At 32.8% G+C, this 21,922-nt stretch overlaps 2 protein-coding genes and 1 pseudogene across 4 annotated transcripts; 2 read left to right on the top strand and 1 right to left on the bottom strand.

Moving 5' to 3' along the window:
• The first annotated feature begins 200 nt into the window (after positions 1 to 200).
• Positions 201 to 3,887, top strand: LOC137831055 (cytochrome b561 domain-containing protein At2g30890). Of its 3 annotated transcripts, none has more exons than XM_068638569.2 (4): positions 201 to 1,145; positions 1,315 to 1,476; positions 2,594 to 2,742; positions 3,315 to 3,887. In XM_068638569.2, the coding sequence occupies exons 1-4, from the start codon at positions 1,005 to 1,007 to the stop codon at positions 3,622 to 3,624; spliced, it is 762 nt and encodes a 253-aa protein (XP_068494670.2). In that variant the 5' UTR covers positions 201 to 1,004; the 3' UTR covers positions 3,625 to 3,887. The 3 variants fall into 3 exon arrangements, with proteins under 3 accessions (XP_068494670.2, XP_090160152.1, XP_090160153.1); XM_090304026.1 differs by having other exon boundaries at positions 474 to 1,150; XM_090304027.1 differs by having other exon boundaries at positions 1,006 to 1,145; positions 1,290 to 1,476.
• Positions 3,630 to 18,240, top strand: LOC137833331 (putative metal-nicotianamine transporter YSL7; annotated as a pseudogene).
• A 660-nt stretch (positions 18,241 to 18,900) lies between these two features.
• LOC137833032 (lysine-specific demethylase JMJ26) lies at positions 18,901 to 21,563 on the bottom strand. The gene is made up of 5 exons (XM_068641424.2): positions 20,583 to 21,563; positions 20,092 to 20,197; positions 19,867 to 19,999; positions 19,373 to 19,436; positions 18,901 to 19,278 (listed from the first exon to the last, which is right to left on the bottom strand). Exons 2-5 carry the CDS (start codon positions 20,185 to 20,187, stop codon positions 19,161 to 19,163), a joined length of 411 nt encoding a protein of 136 aa, XP_068497525.2. The 5' UTR covers positions 20,188 to 20,197; positions 20,583 to 21,563; the 3' UTR covers positions 18,901 to 19,160.
• Between the last annotated feature and the right edge of the window lie 359 nt (positions 21,564 to 21,922).

Here is a 21,922-nt window from a genome sequence, read left to right as displayed (position 1 = left end):
AATATAATGTTAAAATTATTTATTTTATAAAAAAATATTTCTCTTTCAAATTATATTCTCAACTTTTTATTTCTTTCTCGTTAAAAGAATTACAAAATACATATTCAAAGTCATTGATGCAAATAAATAAAGAGAAAAGTTAAATCTTTCATAAAATTATAAAATGTTTTATAAAAATAATCTTCATACTTTTAAGAGTTAGAGAAGAATGAGAGGAATAGTTCTAATGTTAGTGTATGAAGGTAGAGATACTTTTAATTCAGAAGTGAAAAATCTTTGTAGAATCTGATTTTATTGACTCACTTTTTTACAACCAAATTCTGTATATTGGGTTGAGTTGGTGGAGAAGTCTATTCAAGCATGTTATAATGATGTGCATCAATAGTGGGAAGCATAAGATAATGTTTACCATGTAAATCTAGCACAAATCCTCTTTTTCTCTCAGTACATATATGTATAAATTTTAACCTCTCACATTGAAATCTGACAAACTTTAGCTCTGCAATTCCACATTCTCAAAAAGCCTGTCCAAGTGAACCCCACAAGTTTGAAATCTCATTTAATGCCTTATTTCCACTTCCATTTATTATCTCTAAGATCTTCAGGACTTAGTACCAACAATCAATTTTTCCATGCAACAACCTTAAGAAAATGTCAGTTTAATCTGAAATGAAATGTATACTTTAGGAGGGTTAAAGTTTAAACCCTTTCTCTTCTGATGAGCTTTATCTGACCTCATGTTGATCTCATATTTTTCCTGAATTGGTTGGAACTTTTTTGTTGTACTGTCTAGATAAGAGTGCTCTCTGCTCAGAATCCTCTCTCACATGCACATAGCAGAACACCCTTGAAAAAAGAGAGGATAAGCTTTTTAGTTCATGGAAAATCATATTCAGTTTTTCTTTAGAATATTATCATTTGTTTGCTTCCTTATATCTTCTGGCATTGGAGTTTGAGTTTGACAACCTTTTCATATTTTCACCAAAAAGAAAGAACTAGGAAGAATGGGAGTTCAACAAAAGCTCATTTCTTTCCTCTTTCATGCTTCTATTGTATTCATCATGTTTCCCCTTGTTAGCTCATCCCAAGAGCACCAGCAAATTACAAGCAGCCCTTCAAGAACCAAAGATAACAACCACATTAAGGTAAGGTATTCCATCTATATTGCATATTCTGAACTTTTATTCAATTAAGTTGGCAGCGGCATCTGTTCATTCTGCCCCCTTGCCTAATTTCCAATCTTACACCTTAAATCCTTTGTTTAATAAATGTGAGTTTTGTCTCTGAAGCTAAACTTGTTTGTGATTGGTTAAGATGAGTCCAAGACTTCAGTTTGAGATTACATTACATGGCTTTCTCCTGTGGGCTTCAATGGGATTCTTGATGCCTGTTGGTATACTTGCAATTAGACTATCAAACAAAGAGGAGAACCCAAGAAGGCATAGAATTGTGTTCTATGTTCATTCAGTTTTACAGGCAAGTATATCCAAGTCTATATTACATCACAATTCCAAATCAGATGTAATAATTGATTGTGTATACTGTAAGTTCTTTTACTTGAAAACCAATGATCTACACAAACAAAGAACAAGAATTAATGGCAGTAAACAGGACAGGTCTAGAAAATAAGTGCTGTGAAAAGGGCCAAAAAAGTTGTAAATAGTATTTTCAAAATGGTCTATCTACTTTTATAGGATGCATAAGCATAATTCTAGTACTGGTTGAAATTTGTAGGAAAAGGTTTCAGGAATTATTTTTCACCAAATAGCTTATACTATTATTATTTCATTCACAGTTCAGAAGCCATGAGGAAAAGTTTTAAAATATTGAGAAGTTGAATGAGATTGTGTTTCTTTGATTGCAGTTCAGACACAGTATCGTTAAGTTAGTAATGCACCCATATAGGATCTATATGTCTATATGAATTGAAGGGGATATATAAAATGAATTCAAAACTGATTTGGCCCTGTTTAACCTCTAACTTTATATGTAATTCATACCTAAATTTAAAGCATTTTGTCCATTAGTGAATGATTAAAGTTAGTAAATAATTTTAAGAATAGATAAGAGTGAGCAGTGTTTTAGATTAGAATACAATAAACAACTTTATGAAGAGAGTAGTTAAAATTTTAGAAGAGCAAAACCCTGGCCAACCTTTGGATCTGTTAATGGTTTTAAATTAGTTTTATAAGGTTAGTTGTAGCACTGATTTACTTTTAATGATGATGAAGTGAAGCTAAAAGTAGCAATTTTTTAGCCTAAAAGCTTGTTAGTATCTAATGAGATTATGCATTGGTGATTACCTCCTAGTTTAGTGACAAGGACTATAATGGATACTTTGAGGACAAGAAAGGCATTTTATTAAATAATCTACCAAGCTTTCTTCATCTCATCTGTGAAACACAGCCTGTGAAGAAAACAACAAAATTATGCTGTTGGCTCTTCTTGATACTACCAAGTCATGGCTATGATGAAGGCCAGAAGTTAATGTAGATCATCATTAACAGAAATAACTAACTTGTCTAAAGTGCTTTTTTCATTGATGCCATTTTCCTTTTTAACATGATATATACTTTTGAATTTCTATTCACAGATGATTGCTGTGCTCCTTGCCACAGTTGGAGCAATCATGTCCATAAAAAATTTCAACAACCTCTTCAACAATAGTCATCAAAGATTAGGAGTTGCACTATATGGCATTATCTGGCTCCAAGTTTTACTTGGCCTTTTTCGACCACAGAGGTAAAACTACCGAAATTCCCTTTCATTGAGAAAATGTGTATCCATGCACATACCATTGAATAATTTCATTTCCATTTACTTAGGTAAAATGTGTTTTAGGTTACTCATGTTTTAGTCAAAATTGGTTTGTCAGTACACTACATTTTAAAATTGGTGGTTTTGGTCTTCTGCATTTTTCTGAAATGTGATCAATTTAATCCTAAGGACAAAGTATGAAATCCACCACATTTTAGAAATACAATGACTAAAACATCTCCTTTTTAACATGAAAGGACTAAAACTAATTTTTACCAAATTTCGAGAGACCTAATAGAAATAATTTATCCTTTAAATATCTTAAAAAAATAAGTGTAGAGTTTAAATATCTTAAAAGATAAGTATTCAACCTTACAAAATCAGCAAAAAGTTAAGGTTATTAGATTTTTTATGTTCTATGTTTATACCTTTAATCTAGAAAGTACATTTATTTAAGCACTTTATGGATTCTCTTCTATACAATTCATATTTTTAATGATAGTTTTAGCATTGTTAATAGAACATGATGAATAGGATGTTGTTATTGTTCTTCACAGGGGATCCAAAAGAAGTGTGTGGTTCTTTGCACATTGGATACTTGGAACTGCAGTAACATTCCTGGGTGTCCTGAATGTATATGTTGGATTAGGAGCCTACCACCAAAAAACATCAAAAGGCATAAAAATTTGGAACATACTTTTCACTCTTCAGATATCTTTGATTGTGTTTTTCTACCTTTTTCAAGAAAAATGGGTCTATATACAAAATCAAGGAGTGGTTTTGGGCAATGAAATGATGACTTCCATTTGTCAAGAAATTGGACCTAGTGAAAAGGATGAGAAGGTATTGAAAGGTGACACTTGTTGAGGAACATGAATCAATGCCTCACCATAATTGACCCTGACTTTTACATAGGATACAAGTGTTTAAAGCATATAGAGAGTACTGGTGAATTTGAATTTCATGCAGGTGATGAGAAATAATTTCTATTGTTTTTGTCAGAGAAGGCAGTGCCATTCAAAGATTGTAAATTACTTGGTTTATATGTTTTTTTTGTTTGGTTAAGATGCAATTTCAAGAACATAGAATATCATTTCATGGAGACCAAATATATTCATAATTTATTTTTACCTCTGGCCCATAAGGATGTAATGGAAAAGAAAAGTAAATAAAAGCTACAATGGGTAGCTTTTTCATCCTAAAGACACTGATTGGTTCTTTTAGATATTACAAAATGTTTCATCTCACCTTTTAAAAACAAATTATAGCAGATAATGTTCTAAATGTGACACTGTACTTCAAAAGTAACAACTGACTTTAGAGTGTGTTGAATTAGGGGATTCTTAACTATAATCCGTGTCAGTACAGGAGTTAGATTGTCAATCCGCCAAAAGAGTGCTCTTTATTTAATGCGGTTCAACGTTTAAACGCATTCGTAAAAAATGCGGTGATATTTTTTAAATTAATTTGATTTATAAATGTGGCTATTTGAATAACCGTATTTGTAAATCAAGCGTTTTGATTTACAAATGCGACTAAACATAATAATCGCATTTGTAAATCAAAGCGCTTTGATTTACAAATGCAGTTGTTTGTATAGTCGCATTTGTAAATCAAAGCGCTTGATTTACAAATGCGGTTATTCAAACAACCGCATTTATAAATAAAAAAGTTTGATTTACAAATGCGGTTTTTACGTTTACCACATTTGTAAATGCTTTTTACCCTAAAAATTTTACGCGCCTCAACAGTTTCGTAGTTTCTTTCGTTTGCGCTGTTCATCTTCTTCGTTTTTCTCTTGTTTGCGAACTTCATTGCATTGGTCGAAGGTATGTATTACCATTCTAGAGTTTCGCTTTCTTCCTTTCAATCTTCACATTGGTTTTCGTTTTTAATGCCTTTCGTTTTTCTTTTCATTGTTGGTTGAAGGCACTGTTCCATTGGCTCTCCTTCGCTGCTCCGCCACTGCTTTCGCCGCCGCTGCCGCTGTTCCTCTTTCTCCCCTTCCACTCTTCACCAACAACTTGGTTCACCCACAAGGTTGGTTTTTAAATTTTTTGTTTTGTTTTGTTTTATGTATTATAATTTATTGTGTATTTTAAATTTTATATTATTTAGTATTTATTATATTTTGAATTTGTATGTTTTTTATGTATTATAATTTGTATTTTTCAAAATTTATATTATTATAATTTATAATTTGAATTTGTATGTTTTTTTATGTATTATGTAATTTATATTATTTAGTAGTTAGTTGTTACTTTATATGTTATGTTTAGCAATAATACGTTCTGGTATTGAGTCTGAGGGTGTTCGATCCTCGGCAAACGCGTGAGATAGAACACTGATATAAAAATTCTAATTATTCCAGAATATATAATGGATAGAAATTGGATGAATTATGTTCGTATAAGTGAGGAGTACGAAAGATGATTAGAAGAATTTATACAATTTGCACAACGTAACGCGATTAATAGTGGTCATGATGGAGCAAAGATCAGGTGTCTGTGCATTAATTGTTTGAATGGAAGGATACTGGATGTTAATATAATGAGGGAGCACCTGCTATGTGATGGGTTTCTTCGATCTTATACAACTTGGACATGGCATGGTGAATTATTAAATTTACCACGTGTTTCCGTAACTGAAGAATACGTGGGGTCCACCATGGATGAAGTAGTACACGATGATGTAGATGATGATCGATTGGAAGACATGATTCGTGATGTAGGAGCTGAGTCTTTTGCAAAAGCGCATGGATATGAAAGTATGTCAAGCGATGCAGAGACTCCATTGTATCATGGATCAACTAACTTCACACGGTTGTCTGCGGTGTTAAGATTGATGAATTTGAAGACAATAAATGGATGGGCTGATAAAAATTTCACGAAATTGCTTCAGTTGTTGAAGGATATGCTTCCAGAGGGAAATACTCTACCTAATCGTAATTATGAGGCCAAAAAGATTCTTTGTCCAATGGGTATGGAGTATAAAAAGATACATGCATGTCCCAATGATTGTATATTATACCGGAAAATTTTTGAATTGTTGAAAAGTTTTCTGAGGTGTGGGTTATCACGTTATAAGTTGAAACAAAAAGATGATGATACTATTGAAGATATAGAAAAGCATGGACCCCCAATGAAGGTTATGTGGTATCTTCCCATCATTCCAAGGATGACGTTTGTTTGCAAACCCAAACGATGCTAAGAATCTTAGATGGCATGTAAATGAGAGGAAATGTGATGGCATGAACCGACATCCAGCTGATTCTATTCAGTGGAAGAAATTTGATGATGAGTTTCCAGAGTTCGGTAAAGAATCAAGAAATAAACAATGGAAAGAGGTGTTAAAACTGGATGGAAAGAGGTAATAACATGATATGTTAAATCATTTTTATAATTCTTGAACATATATATATATATATATATATATCTAAAAACTAATTTATGTCAACTATATTTTGCAATGCAGTTATTCACGGACGAAACACCAATGAATTCGGAAGGCATTTCATATGTCAGAGATTCTTGGTCCACATATTTCATAAATTTTTATAACTCTACCATAGTTAATCAATAGTGTAGGTTTTATTATGTTTGATTACTATTGTAAATGTACATTTTGATTCTCTCAATTTATCTCTATATTTCTGTATTTGCCTGACTGAGTTTGATCATTATGCAGTTTAATTTATATGGTTTAGGGACAATACAAATTGCACTTAAAAAAAAAACATTATTTATAAATGCAGTTATTTACCAAAGCCGCATTTGTAAATCAAAAAACAAGATTTACAAATGCGACTTTGGTAAATAACCGCATTTGTAAATGTGATTTACGAATGCGGCTATTACCAAAGCCGCATTTGTAAATGTGATTTACGAATGCGGCTATTACCAGAGCCGCATTCCTAAATCTTAAACCCCTAAAACCCTCAGCTCATTCAGAAGAATATACAAATGCGGCTATTTGAAATAACCACATTCGTAAATCGCATTTACAAATGCGGCTCTATAGCCGCATTTGTATCTCTCTGATTTACGAATGCGTGCTGATCAAATGCGGCTAAATGTAAAATAACCGCATTTGATTAGCATTTATGCGCTAGTGCGCCTTGGTTACGATTCACAATAAAATAATATAAATCTTATTTGTTATTTTTTTTATATTGTGAAGAATGGTCCAATAAAATTTTTCTCTTCTAGATCGTTTGATATTGTTAGATTGTTAGTCTCGTAGTGTCTATTAAGACTACTATTGTTTGATGAAATTATTTAGTGATTATTCTATTTTGAAACAAGAAACATTGTTCACATGTCTTTATTGTTAGTCATAATTTTACGAGTGTGAGTTATAACAATATTAGTTCTATAAATAGGAGATTGTACATTTGGTAGAAGCTAACTGAGAGTTGTAACATTAGAGTTGTATTTCGAGTGAGAGTTTGCAAAGAGAAAATCCATGTGAAGTTGTAATCTCTCCAATATAGTGAATTTTTTGATATAGTGAATTTTCATGTGGACGTAGATTGAAGTTTATTAATATTTCAATTGAACCACGTTAAGTTTTTATGTGTGATTTTTTCTTGATTGTTTACCTTCTATCATCTAACATTTGCAGATTTCTCTATTTCATTACAAATGGGTGTAGTGAAAGTGAATCAATCATCATGACTTTCGCAAAGTTGAGGTTGAAAAAATAATTGATCTGAACGAATTTGTCTAATACAAGTTAAAAATTGTTGACCATCTATTGCTTGTTTCTACACAGTTTCTGCTCTTTAAGTTTCGGTTTCTAGTCTTCATTACTTCAATATTTTCATTAAACTTTCTAATGTCAAAATCAGTTAAAAAATTGTCCTTTCAAATAATCAAAGCACGTGTTAGATTATTCAAGCAAAATAAAAGATGTAAAATGCTATTTCGGTGACCTTTTTGTATAAACTCTATTTTTTTTAAGAAAATACAAATCTAATTTGAAAACAGAAAATAAGAACAAAGAAACATCAAGAAAATACAATTAGTATAGAAAAATTCTGAAAATTCAAGAGTTATCATCCTTCAAATATTTTAACGACTTTTAGTCACTCTATGAATGACAAACTCCTTTAAAACAAGGTATTGTTCCCAAGTTTGAAGGTCTCTCGTAAGTGCATATAACACTTTGTTATAAGTGGGATAATTGAGGAGGCACCATGAAGTTTTTCATTGAAATAAACAATTGGGTAACCTCTTTGCAACACTACAAAAAATATTAAATAGTAATCTAATTTAGAGACCAAAAATAATTAATCACTATGTTAACTAAATTAGATACTAATTTAGAGACTAAAAAATTATTAGTAACTAATGTGGTTTTTATTATTAATAAAATATTATAAAATAGTTTTTAAATTGGTATATAAATTAACTTCCAAAGTTTTAACTACGAATATTTTAGATTCTAGATTAGTTTTTAAAAGACTAATAGAGACTATTTTAGAAACATAAGTAGTTAATATTGGTAGCCAATAGTTAGATACCAATTTGAAAACTATTTTGTAAATTTTTATTAATAATAGAAACTATTTTAGATACCAATAATTTTTTAATTTATAAAATAGTCTCTAATTTAGTTAATGTAGTGACTAATTATTTTGGTCTCTAAAATTAGTTTTTATTTAACAATTTTCTTGTAGTGCAATAACATTGCACTTATGCCTACTCCTAATGAATCACATTCTAGCTCAAAATTTTTAGAAAATTCAAGTAAGCCTAGAACGGGTGCATTGGCGTGTTGAGATTTAAGATTTTGAAAAGTTAGCTCATGTTTTTCCCTCTAGCAGAATTTGACGTCTTTCGTCACCAACTAATTGAAAGGTGAAGCTAGATTAGAGAAGTTAGGCACAAATATTCTGTAGTTAAATTGTTTCTAAAGTTCTATTAAAGCAGACACTTCGAAGACATAAAAATGATTATCAATATAATGTTCAATCACATATTAGACGGTTTCTGGAGGTTGCATGTGACAAACAATCATTTAGTCTTCTACTCGTAAGATGATCTATTTTATCAAGGAGTATCTGTACTCAACTTTTACATTCTTAGATTATTTTCTGACACTATGTGATTGTTTTCGAGCCTTATTTGATGATATTAATTCCTACAAAACACAATTTTCAAATAATATAAATGAATGAATGTTTTTAGAAAGTTTTAGTAGTTGGAAACATAAAACAAAGCACACTAAAAATGTGAAATCTTATGTGCTTTAATATTTTGTGAATCAAATATAACTTCCTTTAGATTATAAACTATTTTGATTATAATTATGCATAAATGATTAAGTTTAAGACTATATTAGAAATTTTGTAATAAATAATATTTTAACTGGAAAGGCTTAAAATAATATTGTATTTCTTTGCGTTTCTTCTTTTAATTTAAATCTTGTGTCCGTTAGTAAGATAACTAGTTTACTAAATTGTTGTGTCATTCTTTTTCCACATGGTTGCGTTTTGCAAGACTTGGCTACGTAGAGGATGATTGACTCGAGTAAACAATATGCAAGGTTATACTGCATGTCCCCTCTTCCAAACCAAACCTGCACATCTCAAATTTCAACTGACACTGATTTCTGGCACAAGCACATCAGACATACTTCTTCGGCGCGTCTACAACTTGCATCTTCATTATTACCCAATAAAAATCTCATTTCCATTCATAATAATTGTAGTATTTGTCTCAAAGCTAAATAGACAAGACTACTCTTTCCTTTAAGCATAATAAAATCTCATTCTCCGTAATCTATTGCATTGTGACATTTGGGGTCCTCATAAAATCCCAACTCATTTTGGAAAAAACAAATTCTCACTATAGTCGATGACTATACTAGATGTACTTGGTTATTTCTTATGAATCACAAATCTGAAACCCAACATCTCTTAGAATCATTCATTACATTTGTACAAAATCAATTTCAGGCATCTATTAATGCGTACATTTTCTCAAAAAAGGTATTGAATATCAATGCACTTGCGTCTACACTCCTTAACAAAATGGAGTAGTAGAACGCAAACATAGACACATTTTAAACACAACATGAGCTCTCCTATTTCAGTCCCATTTACCATTAGAATTTTGGGGGAATGCATTTTAGCCGCCACATACATCATTAATCGCTTGCCATCACTTTTACTAAAAAATAAATCACCTTTTGAGCTGCTATATAATCACCCACCTTCACTTTCTCACCTAAAAACTTTTGGTTGCCTCTGTTACACAACTATTGTTTCACCTAAGCAAAAATTTGATTCGTTCGCTCGATAATGCATCTTCATTGGTTATCTTCACAATAAAAAAGATACAAATTATTTGATATAGATGCAAACACTTTTTTTACAAGTCGGGATGTCACCTTCCATGAAAGTGTTTTCCCATTCTGCCAATCGTTTGAGACTCAATCCTCACCTCCATTACAAGATATTTTGCCCGTTATTGACATTGACTTACCCACTCCTGCTCAACATTCACTCGATGCACCATCTTCAACTACTCATCACAATGCACATAAACCTCCAGTAGACCAACCTTCTTCTCTCACGCCATAAAGTTTAGCACCCATTACCGATTCTCCAGCCGACCTTCCTGTTCAACAATCTAGTCACACATCAACCCCACCTTCCTGGCTTCAAGACTACGTAACGGGATCCTAAGTCAATCATTCAACCACTACCCAAGACCGGCCGCCGATTGGAACCAGGTATCTATACATCCTTTTCTTTCTAATTCACGATTTTATTCTACACATAGTGCATATCTTGCTAACATCACAGGCATCAAAGGACCTCACACTTATGCTCAAGCTATCCTTGATCCAAATTGGCAAAAAGAAATGGACGAAGAACTTTCCAACTTGCAGCTAAATCAAACGTGGAGCTTGACATTGTTACACGTCGGGCAAAAACCATCGGATGCAAATGGGTCTATAAAATAAAGTACAAATCGGATGACAACGTCGACAGATATAAGGTGCGTTTTGTTGCAAAGAGGTACACTCAGATTGAAGGTGTCGACTATTACAAAACTTTTTCACCAACAACGAAATTAACAACTATTGCAGTAGTCAGAAATTGGTTTATTCACTAGCTGGATGTGCAAAATGCTTTCTTACATGGCAAATTGCATGAAATTATTTACATGGACTTGCCACCCGGGGTCGACAGGGGAGAACATTGTATGTCAATGCAACAAATTTCTTTATGGTCTCAAACAGGCATCCCATACATGGTTTTCAATATTTTCTCATGTGGTTAAATCTGTAGGATTTCGACAGTCCAAGATAGACTACTCTCTATTCACAAGACAAAATAAGTCATCATTTACTGCCCTTTTGATTTATGTGGACGGTATTCTTTTGATAGGAATTGATCTAACTAAAATGCAGCATTTTAAAGACGGTCTATTATGACGATATCGCATTAAAGATCTTGGAGACTTAAAATATTTTCTAGAGATTGAATTTTCCCGTTCCAAAGCTAGTGTTTACATGTCACAAAGAAAATATTCACAAAGAAAATATGCGTTTGATATTTTGCAGGATACGAGACTTACAAGTGCTCGTCCAAACAAATTTCCGATGGAGCAATACCTAAAACTCACACTGGACGATGGAAAGTCATTAAAGGATCCAATCAAATACAGGCGACTTGTGGGATCTCACGGTTACTCTGCTTGACATAGTGTTTTTGGTTTGGACCCTAAGTCAATTTATATATGCCCCACGGAAACCTCATTGGGATGTCGCAATTCGAGTCCTAAAGTACAGGATCACTGAGACAAAGATATCTATTGCCATCCGAGAACAATCTGACATTGACAGCTTATTGCGACTCAGACTGGGGAGGTTGTCAGACACTTGGAGATCAGTATCTGGGTATTACATTTTTCTTGGTTCTTCTATTATCTCATGGAAGTCAAAAGAACATACAAACATATCAAGATCATTTGTGTGTGGAAGCAGAGTACCGCACGATGACCGTAAGAAATTTTTTTTATGCTGTGACACAAGTTGGAGGTTCATGATTTTCACTTACCAACTTGAGTGGAGTATTAAAGAAATAATGATTATCAAATTATACACAATTATACGCAATTATTATACGGAATTACATGCAATTATACACAATTAATTTGATAATGATAGAATCCTGGTTCACTGCATTATTAACTTCTAATTTGGAGAGAAAGTCTCCGTACACTTATATTTCCTGATATGAAGTGCCCAATTACCATTTTTCTTATTATCTTCTTACATATCATTTTCTTTTTTTACAATCTTCTTATATACAATTTTCTTATATAAAATGTAACGAGGAAAGAGAGGCACCACGCTGTGTTCCAAATTAAAAGTAAGAACAGAAAAAAAAAAGAAAAAAAAAGGTGAAGATCATAATAAAAAAGCAATAAAAGTGATAGTGGAGAAGAAGAAAGAAAGAATCGTGGTGAGGAGGAGGTGGAAGGCACATCGGTTTGAGAAGGCGTTTGAGAGGAAGGTGGTGGCAGGATGGGAAAAGCAGATAACTCTCAGAGTAATTTATGAGTCTTGTTCACATTCATTGTCATGAAACTCAATTTAACAACGATAACTATTCCGTCTTTAAGCATGTCAGCAGGGTTGTTAGGGTTCTTCTTTGTGAAGATATAGCCAAAATTGGAATGCTTATTCAGTCATTCACTCACTCATCAACATAAAGAGAATATTGTTATTCAGACATATGTTGTCGCATTTCTGGCATTGCTTTTATGGTATCACTCTTTTTCTACACGCTTTCTTTTAGTGAATGAAATTCATGCATGCAATAGAAAAGAAATATGACATCCTCATTCGAATGAACCAACCTTCATATATTTCATGTAGATGTCGTTACTTATCCTTCGTGACACCACCTTTTGAAGTTGTCAAATAATCAAATGCAGAAGATTATGTCAATAAAACGATATTAACTTTTTTTTTTTTTAAATTTTGGATGCATTCTGCTATGATGTTTACAATATGTCCTTATCATTTCTAAACACTTTTTTTTTTCAGTTTTTTTAGTTATAAAATAAATATGAAGAGTAGAGTTGTGTATTAGTCTTTCCATTTATTCAAAATCTTCCGAGTTGAAACGAGTTATTTGTGTTATGTTTATCATTGTACATGTTCTAGGCTTTACAAGTGACTAAAAATTCAAATCTTTTTAAATTCATATTACTTTAATTTTATTTTAATGTATTTATTTCAAATTTAAATCTATTTTTTAAGTCCAATTAATTTAATTAAATTTGAATAGAATATAGATTGAATAATTTTTTGAATTTTTAAAATTTAAAATTAAAGCAAGTCTAAATCACTTTATGAAAGGCTAAAGTATGACCAAATCAAGTTGGGCACAACTCGTGCATGGCTGAGTCGGATTGGGTCTAATTCATCCAAAATTGGGTTGGATTAAGCTCAAGACAAGTCATACTAAGTCATGCCAAAGTCAAGTTGGTTTAGGTTAGACTCAGGTTTGGCTAGGTCAAGCTAGACCCAAGTGAGGTTGGTGCAGGCTAGGCATGACCTCAAGTTGAGTCAAACAAAAGTCAAATCGAGTCAAGTCAGACATAAGTTAATTTAAGTTGGATCGAACCCAAGTCAAGTTAGGCTGGTCAAAATCATTTTAACTTGGTTAGGATTAAGGGTGACAATGCGGGTTGACCCTTCCCGCATAGGCCCGTCCTCAGTTTGACACACAAAATGCGAGTCGGGTTGACCCATCCTGCACAAGAAATGTTGGCTCATTTTACTAGTCCGTCTCACATAAGAGATAGTTCGTAGGTCGAGAGACCAACCCGCATAAAAAAAATATTTTTTTAGATTAAAATTTTATTAATTATAAAAAAACCTATTTCTATTGCTGAAAAAATAAAATTTCATCCCTATTTCAATTTATTCAATTAAGATAAAAATATATATAAAGAAATTCAAGTATAAGAGTTGTTAGAAGACTTGATTAAAAATAATTAAAGTTTTATTTTGCATCTATTTTCCTCCTATATGTATGCAAATGTATTAGAGTATCTTATCAAAGTTTTTCTATAAAATAGTTTAACGAGGAAGAATAATTTTTTATGAGTATCTTATTGAAATATTCTCTTTATATTATTTTTTATTAACAAATTTTAAATATTTACTTCAAACTAAATCCAATGTCACTCTTAATAATAACTTCTTTAGATTATTAAAATAAAACATTCATTTTTTAATACATTAAATTCAATTTTAAAAAAATAAAGGTCACACTCCAATAACGAATGAGCGATGTATGATTTTTTTACAAAAAAATAAAATAATTAATTTTTATTTACGCGGATCAGCGGCCAACTCGCCACACCCTACTGTTGGCCCGTGCAGGTTGTGGGTTATGTGGGGTGAGTACGCGAGTCAACATGCTAGATTAGTGAGTTTGCACCATACTTTTTGGTAGCGGATTGCGGGTCGATCCACATGGGCCCCCGCATTGTCATCCCTAGTTAGGATGGGTCTAGGTCAATTGGGTCAAGCCAAACCCAGATAGGTTAGGTTTGGTTGGGTCTAAGTTAGTTTGAATTGGCTAGGTATAGGCAAGGTCAAGTTGGAACTAAGTTAGGTTGAGCCCTAATCAATTTGGGCTTGGGTAAGGTGAGCCACAGTAGGCCTAAGACAAATTCTCCCTACGCCATATCAATTTGAACCTACACCCAATCTTTCCGTGAAATAAAAAAAATGTCCCCGTAAAATGACAAAAATTACCTCAAACAAAAAGGTGGGTATGAATTAAAAAAATACTTCCAGAACCCCTTTTCCATAATAATTTTTGGATTTAGATTTCTGAAACACATTTTTAAATTCTGAAAATTCTTTTTTGGAATGCATTTTCAGATTTTGTGTTCTGGATTTTCTTTTTTTTTAAAATGAATATTTTTTGCATTTTGGATTTACTTTTTTAAATGAGATTTTGATTTTTCGAATTGTATTTTTTGAATTCCAAATTTTCAAATCCAAAATAGAAAGATAATTTTGAAAAAAAAATGAAAGGTGATGACGTGCAGATTCAAATTAGTATGGTGCACAAAGAATTTTAGTCAGCTCAGATCGAGCTCAAGTCAAATTAGGTTAAATCAAGCCTAAGTTAAAATGGATTTAACTGGGACGAAGCCACGTCAAGTTGGATCGAGCTACACTGATCCCAATTAGATTCATTCTGATTGAGTAGAGTCCAACTTGAATCGATTCAAATTTAAATTTAAATTTAAATTTAAAAAATTATGCAAACTCTATTAAATATAATTTAAGATAGGTTGAAAAAGTACCATTCAATTAGATTTAGACAAAATGATATGAATTTTAGATCTAATCTCTTTTATTGAAACTAGATTGAAGTTCAAAAAAATTCAATCCATTATCATCCCACTTTACATTGTTTGAGAAGTAATATACTACGTTGAAATTATAGTCAGTGCTTTAACGGCTAACTGCAATGTCAAGGACTAAACCTTCTTTTCTGTTGACACTTTGATTGGATTTACTTGAACATGTGGCTTTGGTAGGTATATCTTTACAATGTGTTCAGAAGGAAAAAAAATTCTTTAACACTTGAAAAAGTAAAACATTTCACAAACCATTATAATAATATAATAATATTTTAAATTAAAAAATAATTAAAATATTAATTTATTAGGATGTAAGTATATATTCTTTATGAATACGAATAGGGTGTTAACATACAACACCCATCTTGAGAAATAGCAAACAGTCTCAAACGATCCATAGGATATTAAGAACCCAAGTTTAGGAAAGATGATAGCATTTGTTTTTACTCTGATTCTTCCTGCACCATATTAATTCAAATCCGCATCTAATACACTGATTTGAAATGTTTATTTCGTCCTTAATGATTTTAAAAATTTCGTCTTTTAGATATTTATATCCATAAGTCAAATCATAAAGTTTCAGATACAAATTCAGAACTAATATGTCACTTTCGGATTTCACCATCCAAAAGGTTACCTAGACAAAATAAATAACCTTCCAGATGCTAAGATCCGTAAGCAAACATAAATGAGTTCCGGATCTTGATCCTCAACACCATTTACAACACATCATTCTGGATATGAAAATCCAGAACTCATAATTCACTTCTGGATATGGTCATCCGAAAGTCTAAATGAAGTATGAAAATAAAAATGACTTTCCAGATATCAAAATCCAGAATATATAAAAATCACTTCTGGATTTCTGCATCCATAAGAAAAAATAAAATCAAGGAAAATGTTGGGTTTTAAATTTTGTGTTTGGTGCATGTCTTTATGTCTTAAATGATATGGTTATGGTGGAGGCAGAAATTGCCTTGTTTCTATTGTTACCTTTTTGGGCCTCTTTTCAATGGTTCCACTTAGGGAAGGTACACTAATCTAAGGGCATAAAGTAATGAACAACACCAATTATTAATCATCACAGAAAATGTAGGATAAGTTTATAATTTCAATTTCTAATTGTAAATTTTCTTTCATGACATGTAACTTTCTAGGCATGGATCTTCTTATCACTCAGTGCATGTTGAATTGAGTTTTATTTTCCTTTTTTGTTCTTAGATCATGATTGTAGACTTCAAGTTGACATATCCTAGTGGTACTGCAACAGCTCATCTTATCAACAGTTTTCATACAACAGAGGGTGCCAACTAGCAAAGTGAGAATTCGGGCATTGTTATTGTAGAACCTTCTTTTTCTTTATTAATACATTTATAAGATGTTTTTAATTTCCTATTAACTCATTCCTTTTCTAGGAAATAAATGTGTTCTGGGGAAGTTCTTTTCCTTTAGCTTCTTGTGGGGTTTCTTCCAATGGTTTAACACTGCTAGTGATGGTTGTGGCTTTAATAGCTTTCCTACATTTTGTCTTGAAGCCTATATAAACAAGTATGTGATCACATATTTCTTATTAATGAAATAAAATAGGAAAAATAAACGCATTACTTCTGTTTTCTTCTGAGTATACTGATTTTTCCTTTTTCCATTAGAATGCTTTTATACTTAATGATGAGTGCAAGTTATTCAAAGTTGATTCAGAAACTCAAATTCTAACTTACCTTTCTTATTTTAATAATAAGCTAATAAAAATGCTTGACATGAATCATCTGTAATATAATTTTATATATGTAGTTTAGTTCTCAATCTATAAAATATTTATCAGCATAGCAGGTTCTTCTCAGACTTTTGGACTACATATGTGGTGTGGGGATGATATGTCCATATATAATCAATATATCCCTTTTGGATGGTGGAATTCTATCATGTGGCCTCTCATTGATGCTAGCTAGAAAAGGAGATTGCTACTGTGCAGACCTCAATCAAGCAAAGCAGCTTGCATGGCCTTCAAGGTTACCAAGTAAGTTTTCTTTCCACATTTAAAAACATCATAAGGTATGCTTCATTGTGATCAAACATTAGGTATATGGACAATATCACGTCAAGATATAGTATTCTGAAGAATAAATTTAACTGAGATATAAATTTTTAATGGACATTTTTGTTAAATTGTTACAGAAACAAAATGATTTTTTGATTAACATGGCTTTGGCACAACAAATCAAGATAAATATGATACAACATAGTGTAATGCACTATTGTTCTTTGAATAATACAAAATGAGGAACATATTCTGGTTGGTTAGTCTTGTTAATGTATTCTCTAAGTGCAGGTTTTCATAGCCATAGCAATGATTCTCGGTGACGGTCTATAGAACATTGTTAAGGTTCTAGGTCGCACTTTTATTGGTTTGAATAACGAATTCTTCAAAAAAAAAGAGACATCATCCTGTGATCCTGACTCATCTTCATCACTCTCATATGATGATATAAGTGTTGGATTGACAAGTTCCTTAGAGACTAAATTCCTGCTTGGTTCGCTATTATTATGTTACTATTGCAGTAATCTCTGTTGTCGTTGCTCCCATAATTTTCCATCAACTCAAGTGGTACTACATTGTTGTGATCTACGTGATTGCACCAGCACTTCCATTTTGTAATGCATATGGGTGTGGACTAACACTCTGGTCCCTTGCATCCACATGTAGAAAGTTAGCAATCTTCACTATTGGTGCATGGGCAGGGGCTTCTCATGGTGGTTTAATAGCTGGTTTGGCTGCATTTGGGGTCAAAATGAATATTGTATCCACAGCCTCAAATGTAATGTAGGATTCAAAACAGGTTACATGGCAATGGTTTCATCAAGGTCTATGTTTGTGAGACAAGTTTTTGGAACTGCCATGGATTGTATTATATCTCCTTGTGTTTTCTGGCTTTTTTACAAGGCCTTTGGCAACCTTGGGGTTGCTGGCTCCGCATATCCTGCTCCTTATGTTTTTTTTTTATCGCAACATTTGGATGTGTCTTGGCAGTTTGATCTTGTTTATTTGGCAGGAGTGAACCTATCTGCATGAATTTTTTTTTCCAGAGCAGAAAATACAGAGGAGGATGGATTTTTAGAATCTTGAGATCACAGCATTGATTTTGTACACTCTTCAAAGCACATTTTGTTTAAAGTTATACATTAATTGTAGTACTTCTTTTATTAAATACTATCACCTCGTTCAACTCTTTCTTAAGTTTAGATGTAAGTTGAGTGTGCATGGATGTATTTGTTTCTTTTATGAAGGGTTGTTGTTCAATGTGCATACAGGCAATGCTAGTTTGCCTTAATCATGAAAAGCAACTTCATGCCTTTAATTTCTAAAATTAAAATTTCATCACTTTTGTTACATTACTCTCTCAATTACCCTTTAGTCAAGATCAATGAACGCTTTGGTTTGAAGGGCAGACGAACGGGTAACATCAATGGTTTGGCATAGGTGTGATCATAAGTGGCTAAGTGGCTTGTGTATGTAGTGGTTAGGATTGTAGAAGATTTGAAAATGAAAGATAATTGAAGGAGAAGATATGAACTATATAAATATATAAAGAACGTTGAGCCAATTAACGTTGAGCCTGTGTAAGAAAACATTGGTTTTATTCTCGCAAAAATACTTCTTTGCGAAGAAGACAAGAGCTTTAAGTGAATCCAACAAAAATACCAAATATCAAACTTTATAAAAATATGTACTTTGATTAATCTTTTCACTCTTTCTCTTAAATTTGAAATCCTATTTTGAGAAAATATACACTTCAAGATATTCATATTCACAACCATCGTTATCCTTCGGTGAACAGGGGATTGCACCATTTTTCATAGCCCTCCACAGAGGTTTTGGTCTCACAGAGCTTGAATCAAGACAAATGTCTGATGATTCTTTCTCGCATGAGTGTAGATCTAAAGGCTCTCCACTATGAGAATGAGCATTAGAAACATCAATACATTGGTCAACTACTCCCCCTGGTAAGAAATTGCCACGCATTTCCCGGCAACAAGTAAGGCAAAGATCATAGGAACAATTTGGGAAGCTCCTATGAAAATCAATATAATACAGGTTTTGCAATTGTTGCTGCAATTTATAGACAATAGCATTAGTTAATTACTATGACATAAAAACACACCAATTCATGAGTTAAATAAAATGATGTTGGAGAGAAACTAACTAATAAATTCGTTCATCTTCGGAACAAACAATTTGGTTAACTTCTACATCGGAAAGCAATAACCCTGTCATTGAAGATACAAATTAACACAGATAATGACAGAACATAAAGTACTATTGATTAAATTAAAAGGCTACAGAATATTTTGTGCACTAAAACATTCTGCCTCATTAGTCTCAACATGTAACTTAGCTAGTCACAAGTTACAAGACTGATGTAAATTTGTAGTTTGAGATATAAAATGTATGAATAAAAAATACCACATTATACCAGACCCCCCTCCTCCCCAAATAACAATCACTATTAGTGAGCATAGTATACGAATCTCTAATTACTAATAGCAACCGATGCCAGTCTTGCAGTCAAAATCAAAAGATCAGTATTTCAGGGATCATTATTTATCAAATGGAAGATACAGTTTTTTAAATACAAGCTTACATCAGCATGCTATTTTTTGTTGCAGTGACGCTAGGACCTATGCAATTATAACATACCTTTAATTTTTGCTTCCATCTCCATTTCCAACTGCTGCTCATGATTAAATTGTTCCAGAAAAGGATACAATGCTCGAACTATATGCTTCAAATGTCGAATCTTTTCATCTGCATTTTGAGTGACTCCAGAATCCTAGAGCACACAGGCAATCAATCTATACTTCTTGCTCACATTAGAGAAAGCATGAAATGAAGAAACCGCATATCCATTTCGCAAATACTTACTGCATTTACATCTGTTCTACCTCTACGTAAGCATGCCTTGCAGTTACAATTGCCTTGACTGTATGGACAAGATTCTTCTATTGCCTCCTTGGCCATTTGTGGATACCTATATTAATTGAAACAGACAAATTTACAAAGAGAGAAAAAGCTCCGTTTTTAATCAGAAAATTATCAATGAGAAATAAAGTCCAAATTATCATTCTCGAAACAGAAATCATCAGCACACATTAGAACTTCTAGAAACTTTGGACACACTTCCTCACAAAACACCCTTAGAAAAATGCCAAACCATAAATTTTATTCGTTATTTTAATTGACACCTACCTTAGTTTGTGTCCGTTTTCTCTTTCGTTTTTCTTTAACTATACACCATGCCCAATATTATTACTAAAATCAAACTTCTATGTTAACAGTGTGTTGTTGGAGGGAAACGAAGAGGAGTGGAAGATTTAAAAAATGATTTTGGTTCGTAGAACCAAACAGGCACTTACAAAAGATGGAATAAATAGAAGAGAACTCATTAGTCAGGACTTGATGTAGCGTACAGAACCGCGTAGTAGCAGACAGAACAATCACAAGATCATATAAAAGCTTCACTCTGAGTTGCTGTAATCAGTCATATTCACACAGACAGACACTGTACATCAACCGTTAAGAAAAATACCATTGTAAATCCAAGCGTGCATCCTAATTTCCACGGAAAGGACACATATTAAACAGCGTATGATAGATAAAATGATAAATAATATGATACATGGCGTAAAACACATACTCAATTCGGTTTCAAAATTCTGAACAAGCTTCTCATGCAAGAAAACGAATGAAGAATAAGGAACGAAGGTTTTAGAATGTGATACCATTTCCGAATGCAAGAGACGCAAAACCGTTTGCGACAGTTCTGACAGTGGACAACGGCCGATGACACATCCGAGATTCAGAGAGAGACGCTCTCGGCTTCGCGCCGTTGGAATTGGACGAAAACGACGACTTCGTCCTCGTCGTTTTGAGCTGTTCATTGTCATCAACTTCACAAATTCCATCCAGTTGAACAAGCGATTGTTTTACCTTCCTTCTCTCGGCTCCTGGTTTTCCTGTCCAGTAATAGAGCCCCTTCCTCCTTCGGAGATTCTCGCTCCGCTTCCATATCGAGTTTCACCTTCTTGTCTTTGACTTTCTTCGGAACAGTCTCTTCCTTTCGTTCCCGAAGTCTCTTCAAACTTTTGTTCCTATTCGCAATGTCTTTCTGCGCAGAAGCTGGAAGCAGAAGAAGTGGAAGACCTAGGACTTTTGTTCTGGTTGGCAAGGTAATGGTTCTGGCAGTAGCTATTGTCGTGAATCCGCCAGTGGCGGCACCGCCATGATTTTCCGTCGTTCCTGCGGCAAAGGAGGTCCTCCGGCGGTTCTATTATCGGAGGTTTCTTCTCGCTCTCTGGCATCACTCTCTCACTTCCTTGGGTTTTGGCCATGATCAACATGACATGAATGTAGAGATTGTAAAAGAAAATATTTTTACGTTATAAATATAGATAATTAATATATTAAATTAAAGTTTAGTATAACGTGAAATGATGGTGGAAGTATATGATAATTAGAGAGTTATAATGCGAAATATGAGTAGAGGTGAATTATAATCCTGTCACCTCACAATGTCTATTCCATCTAATACTTGATTCTACTAATCATTTGGTTATTCGCACACGTTACATGCATTTCCTTTTATTTATTTTCAAATTGAATTTAGAATTTAGGCTCTCTTTAAATTGAGAGGACATTTACGATTGAGGAAATTAATTTCTGAGGATCAGAGAGGATGTGTAAGGATAAGTGAAGT

The sequence above is a fragment of the Phaseolus vulgaris genome, chromosome 6 (genome assembly GCF_051622355.1).
Source record: "Phaseolus vulgaris cultivar YP4 chromosome 6, ASM5162235v1, whole genome shotgun sequence".
Taxonomy (NCBI): Eukaryota; Viridiplantae; Streptophyta; class Magnoliopsida; order Fabales; family Fabaceae; genus Phaseolus; species Phaseolus vulgaris.
Note: the sequence above shows the minus strand (reverse complement) of the source record. Positions and strands in the feature narration are given on the sequence as shown.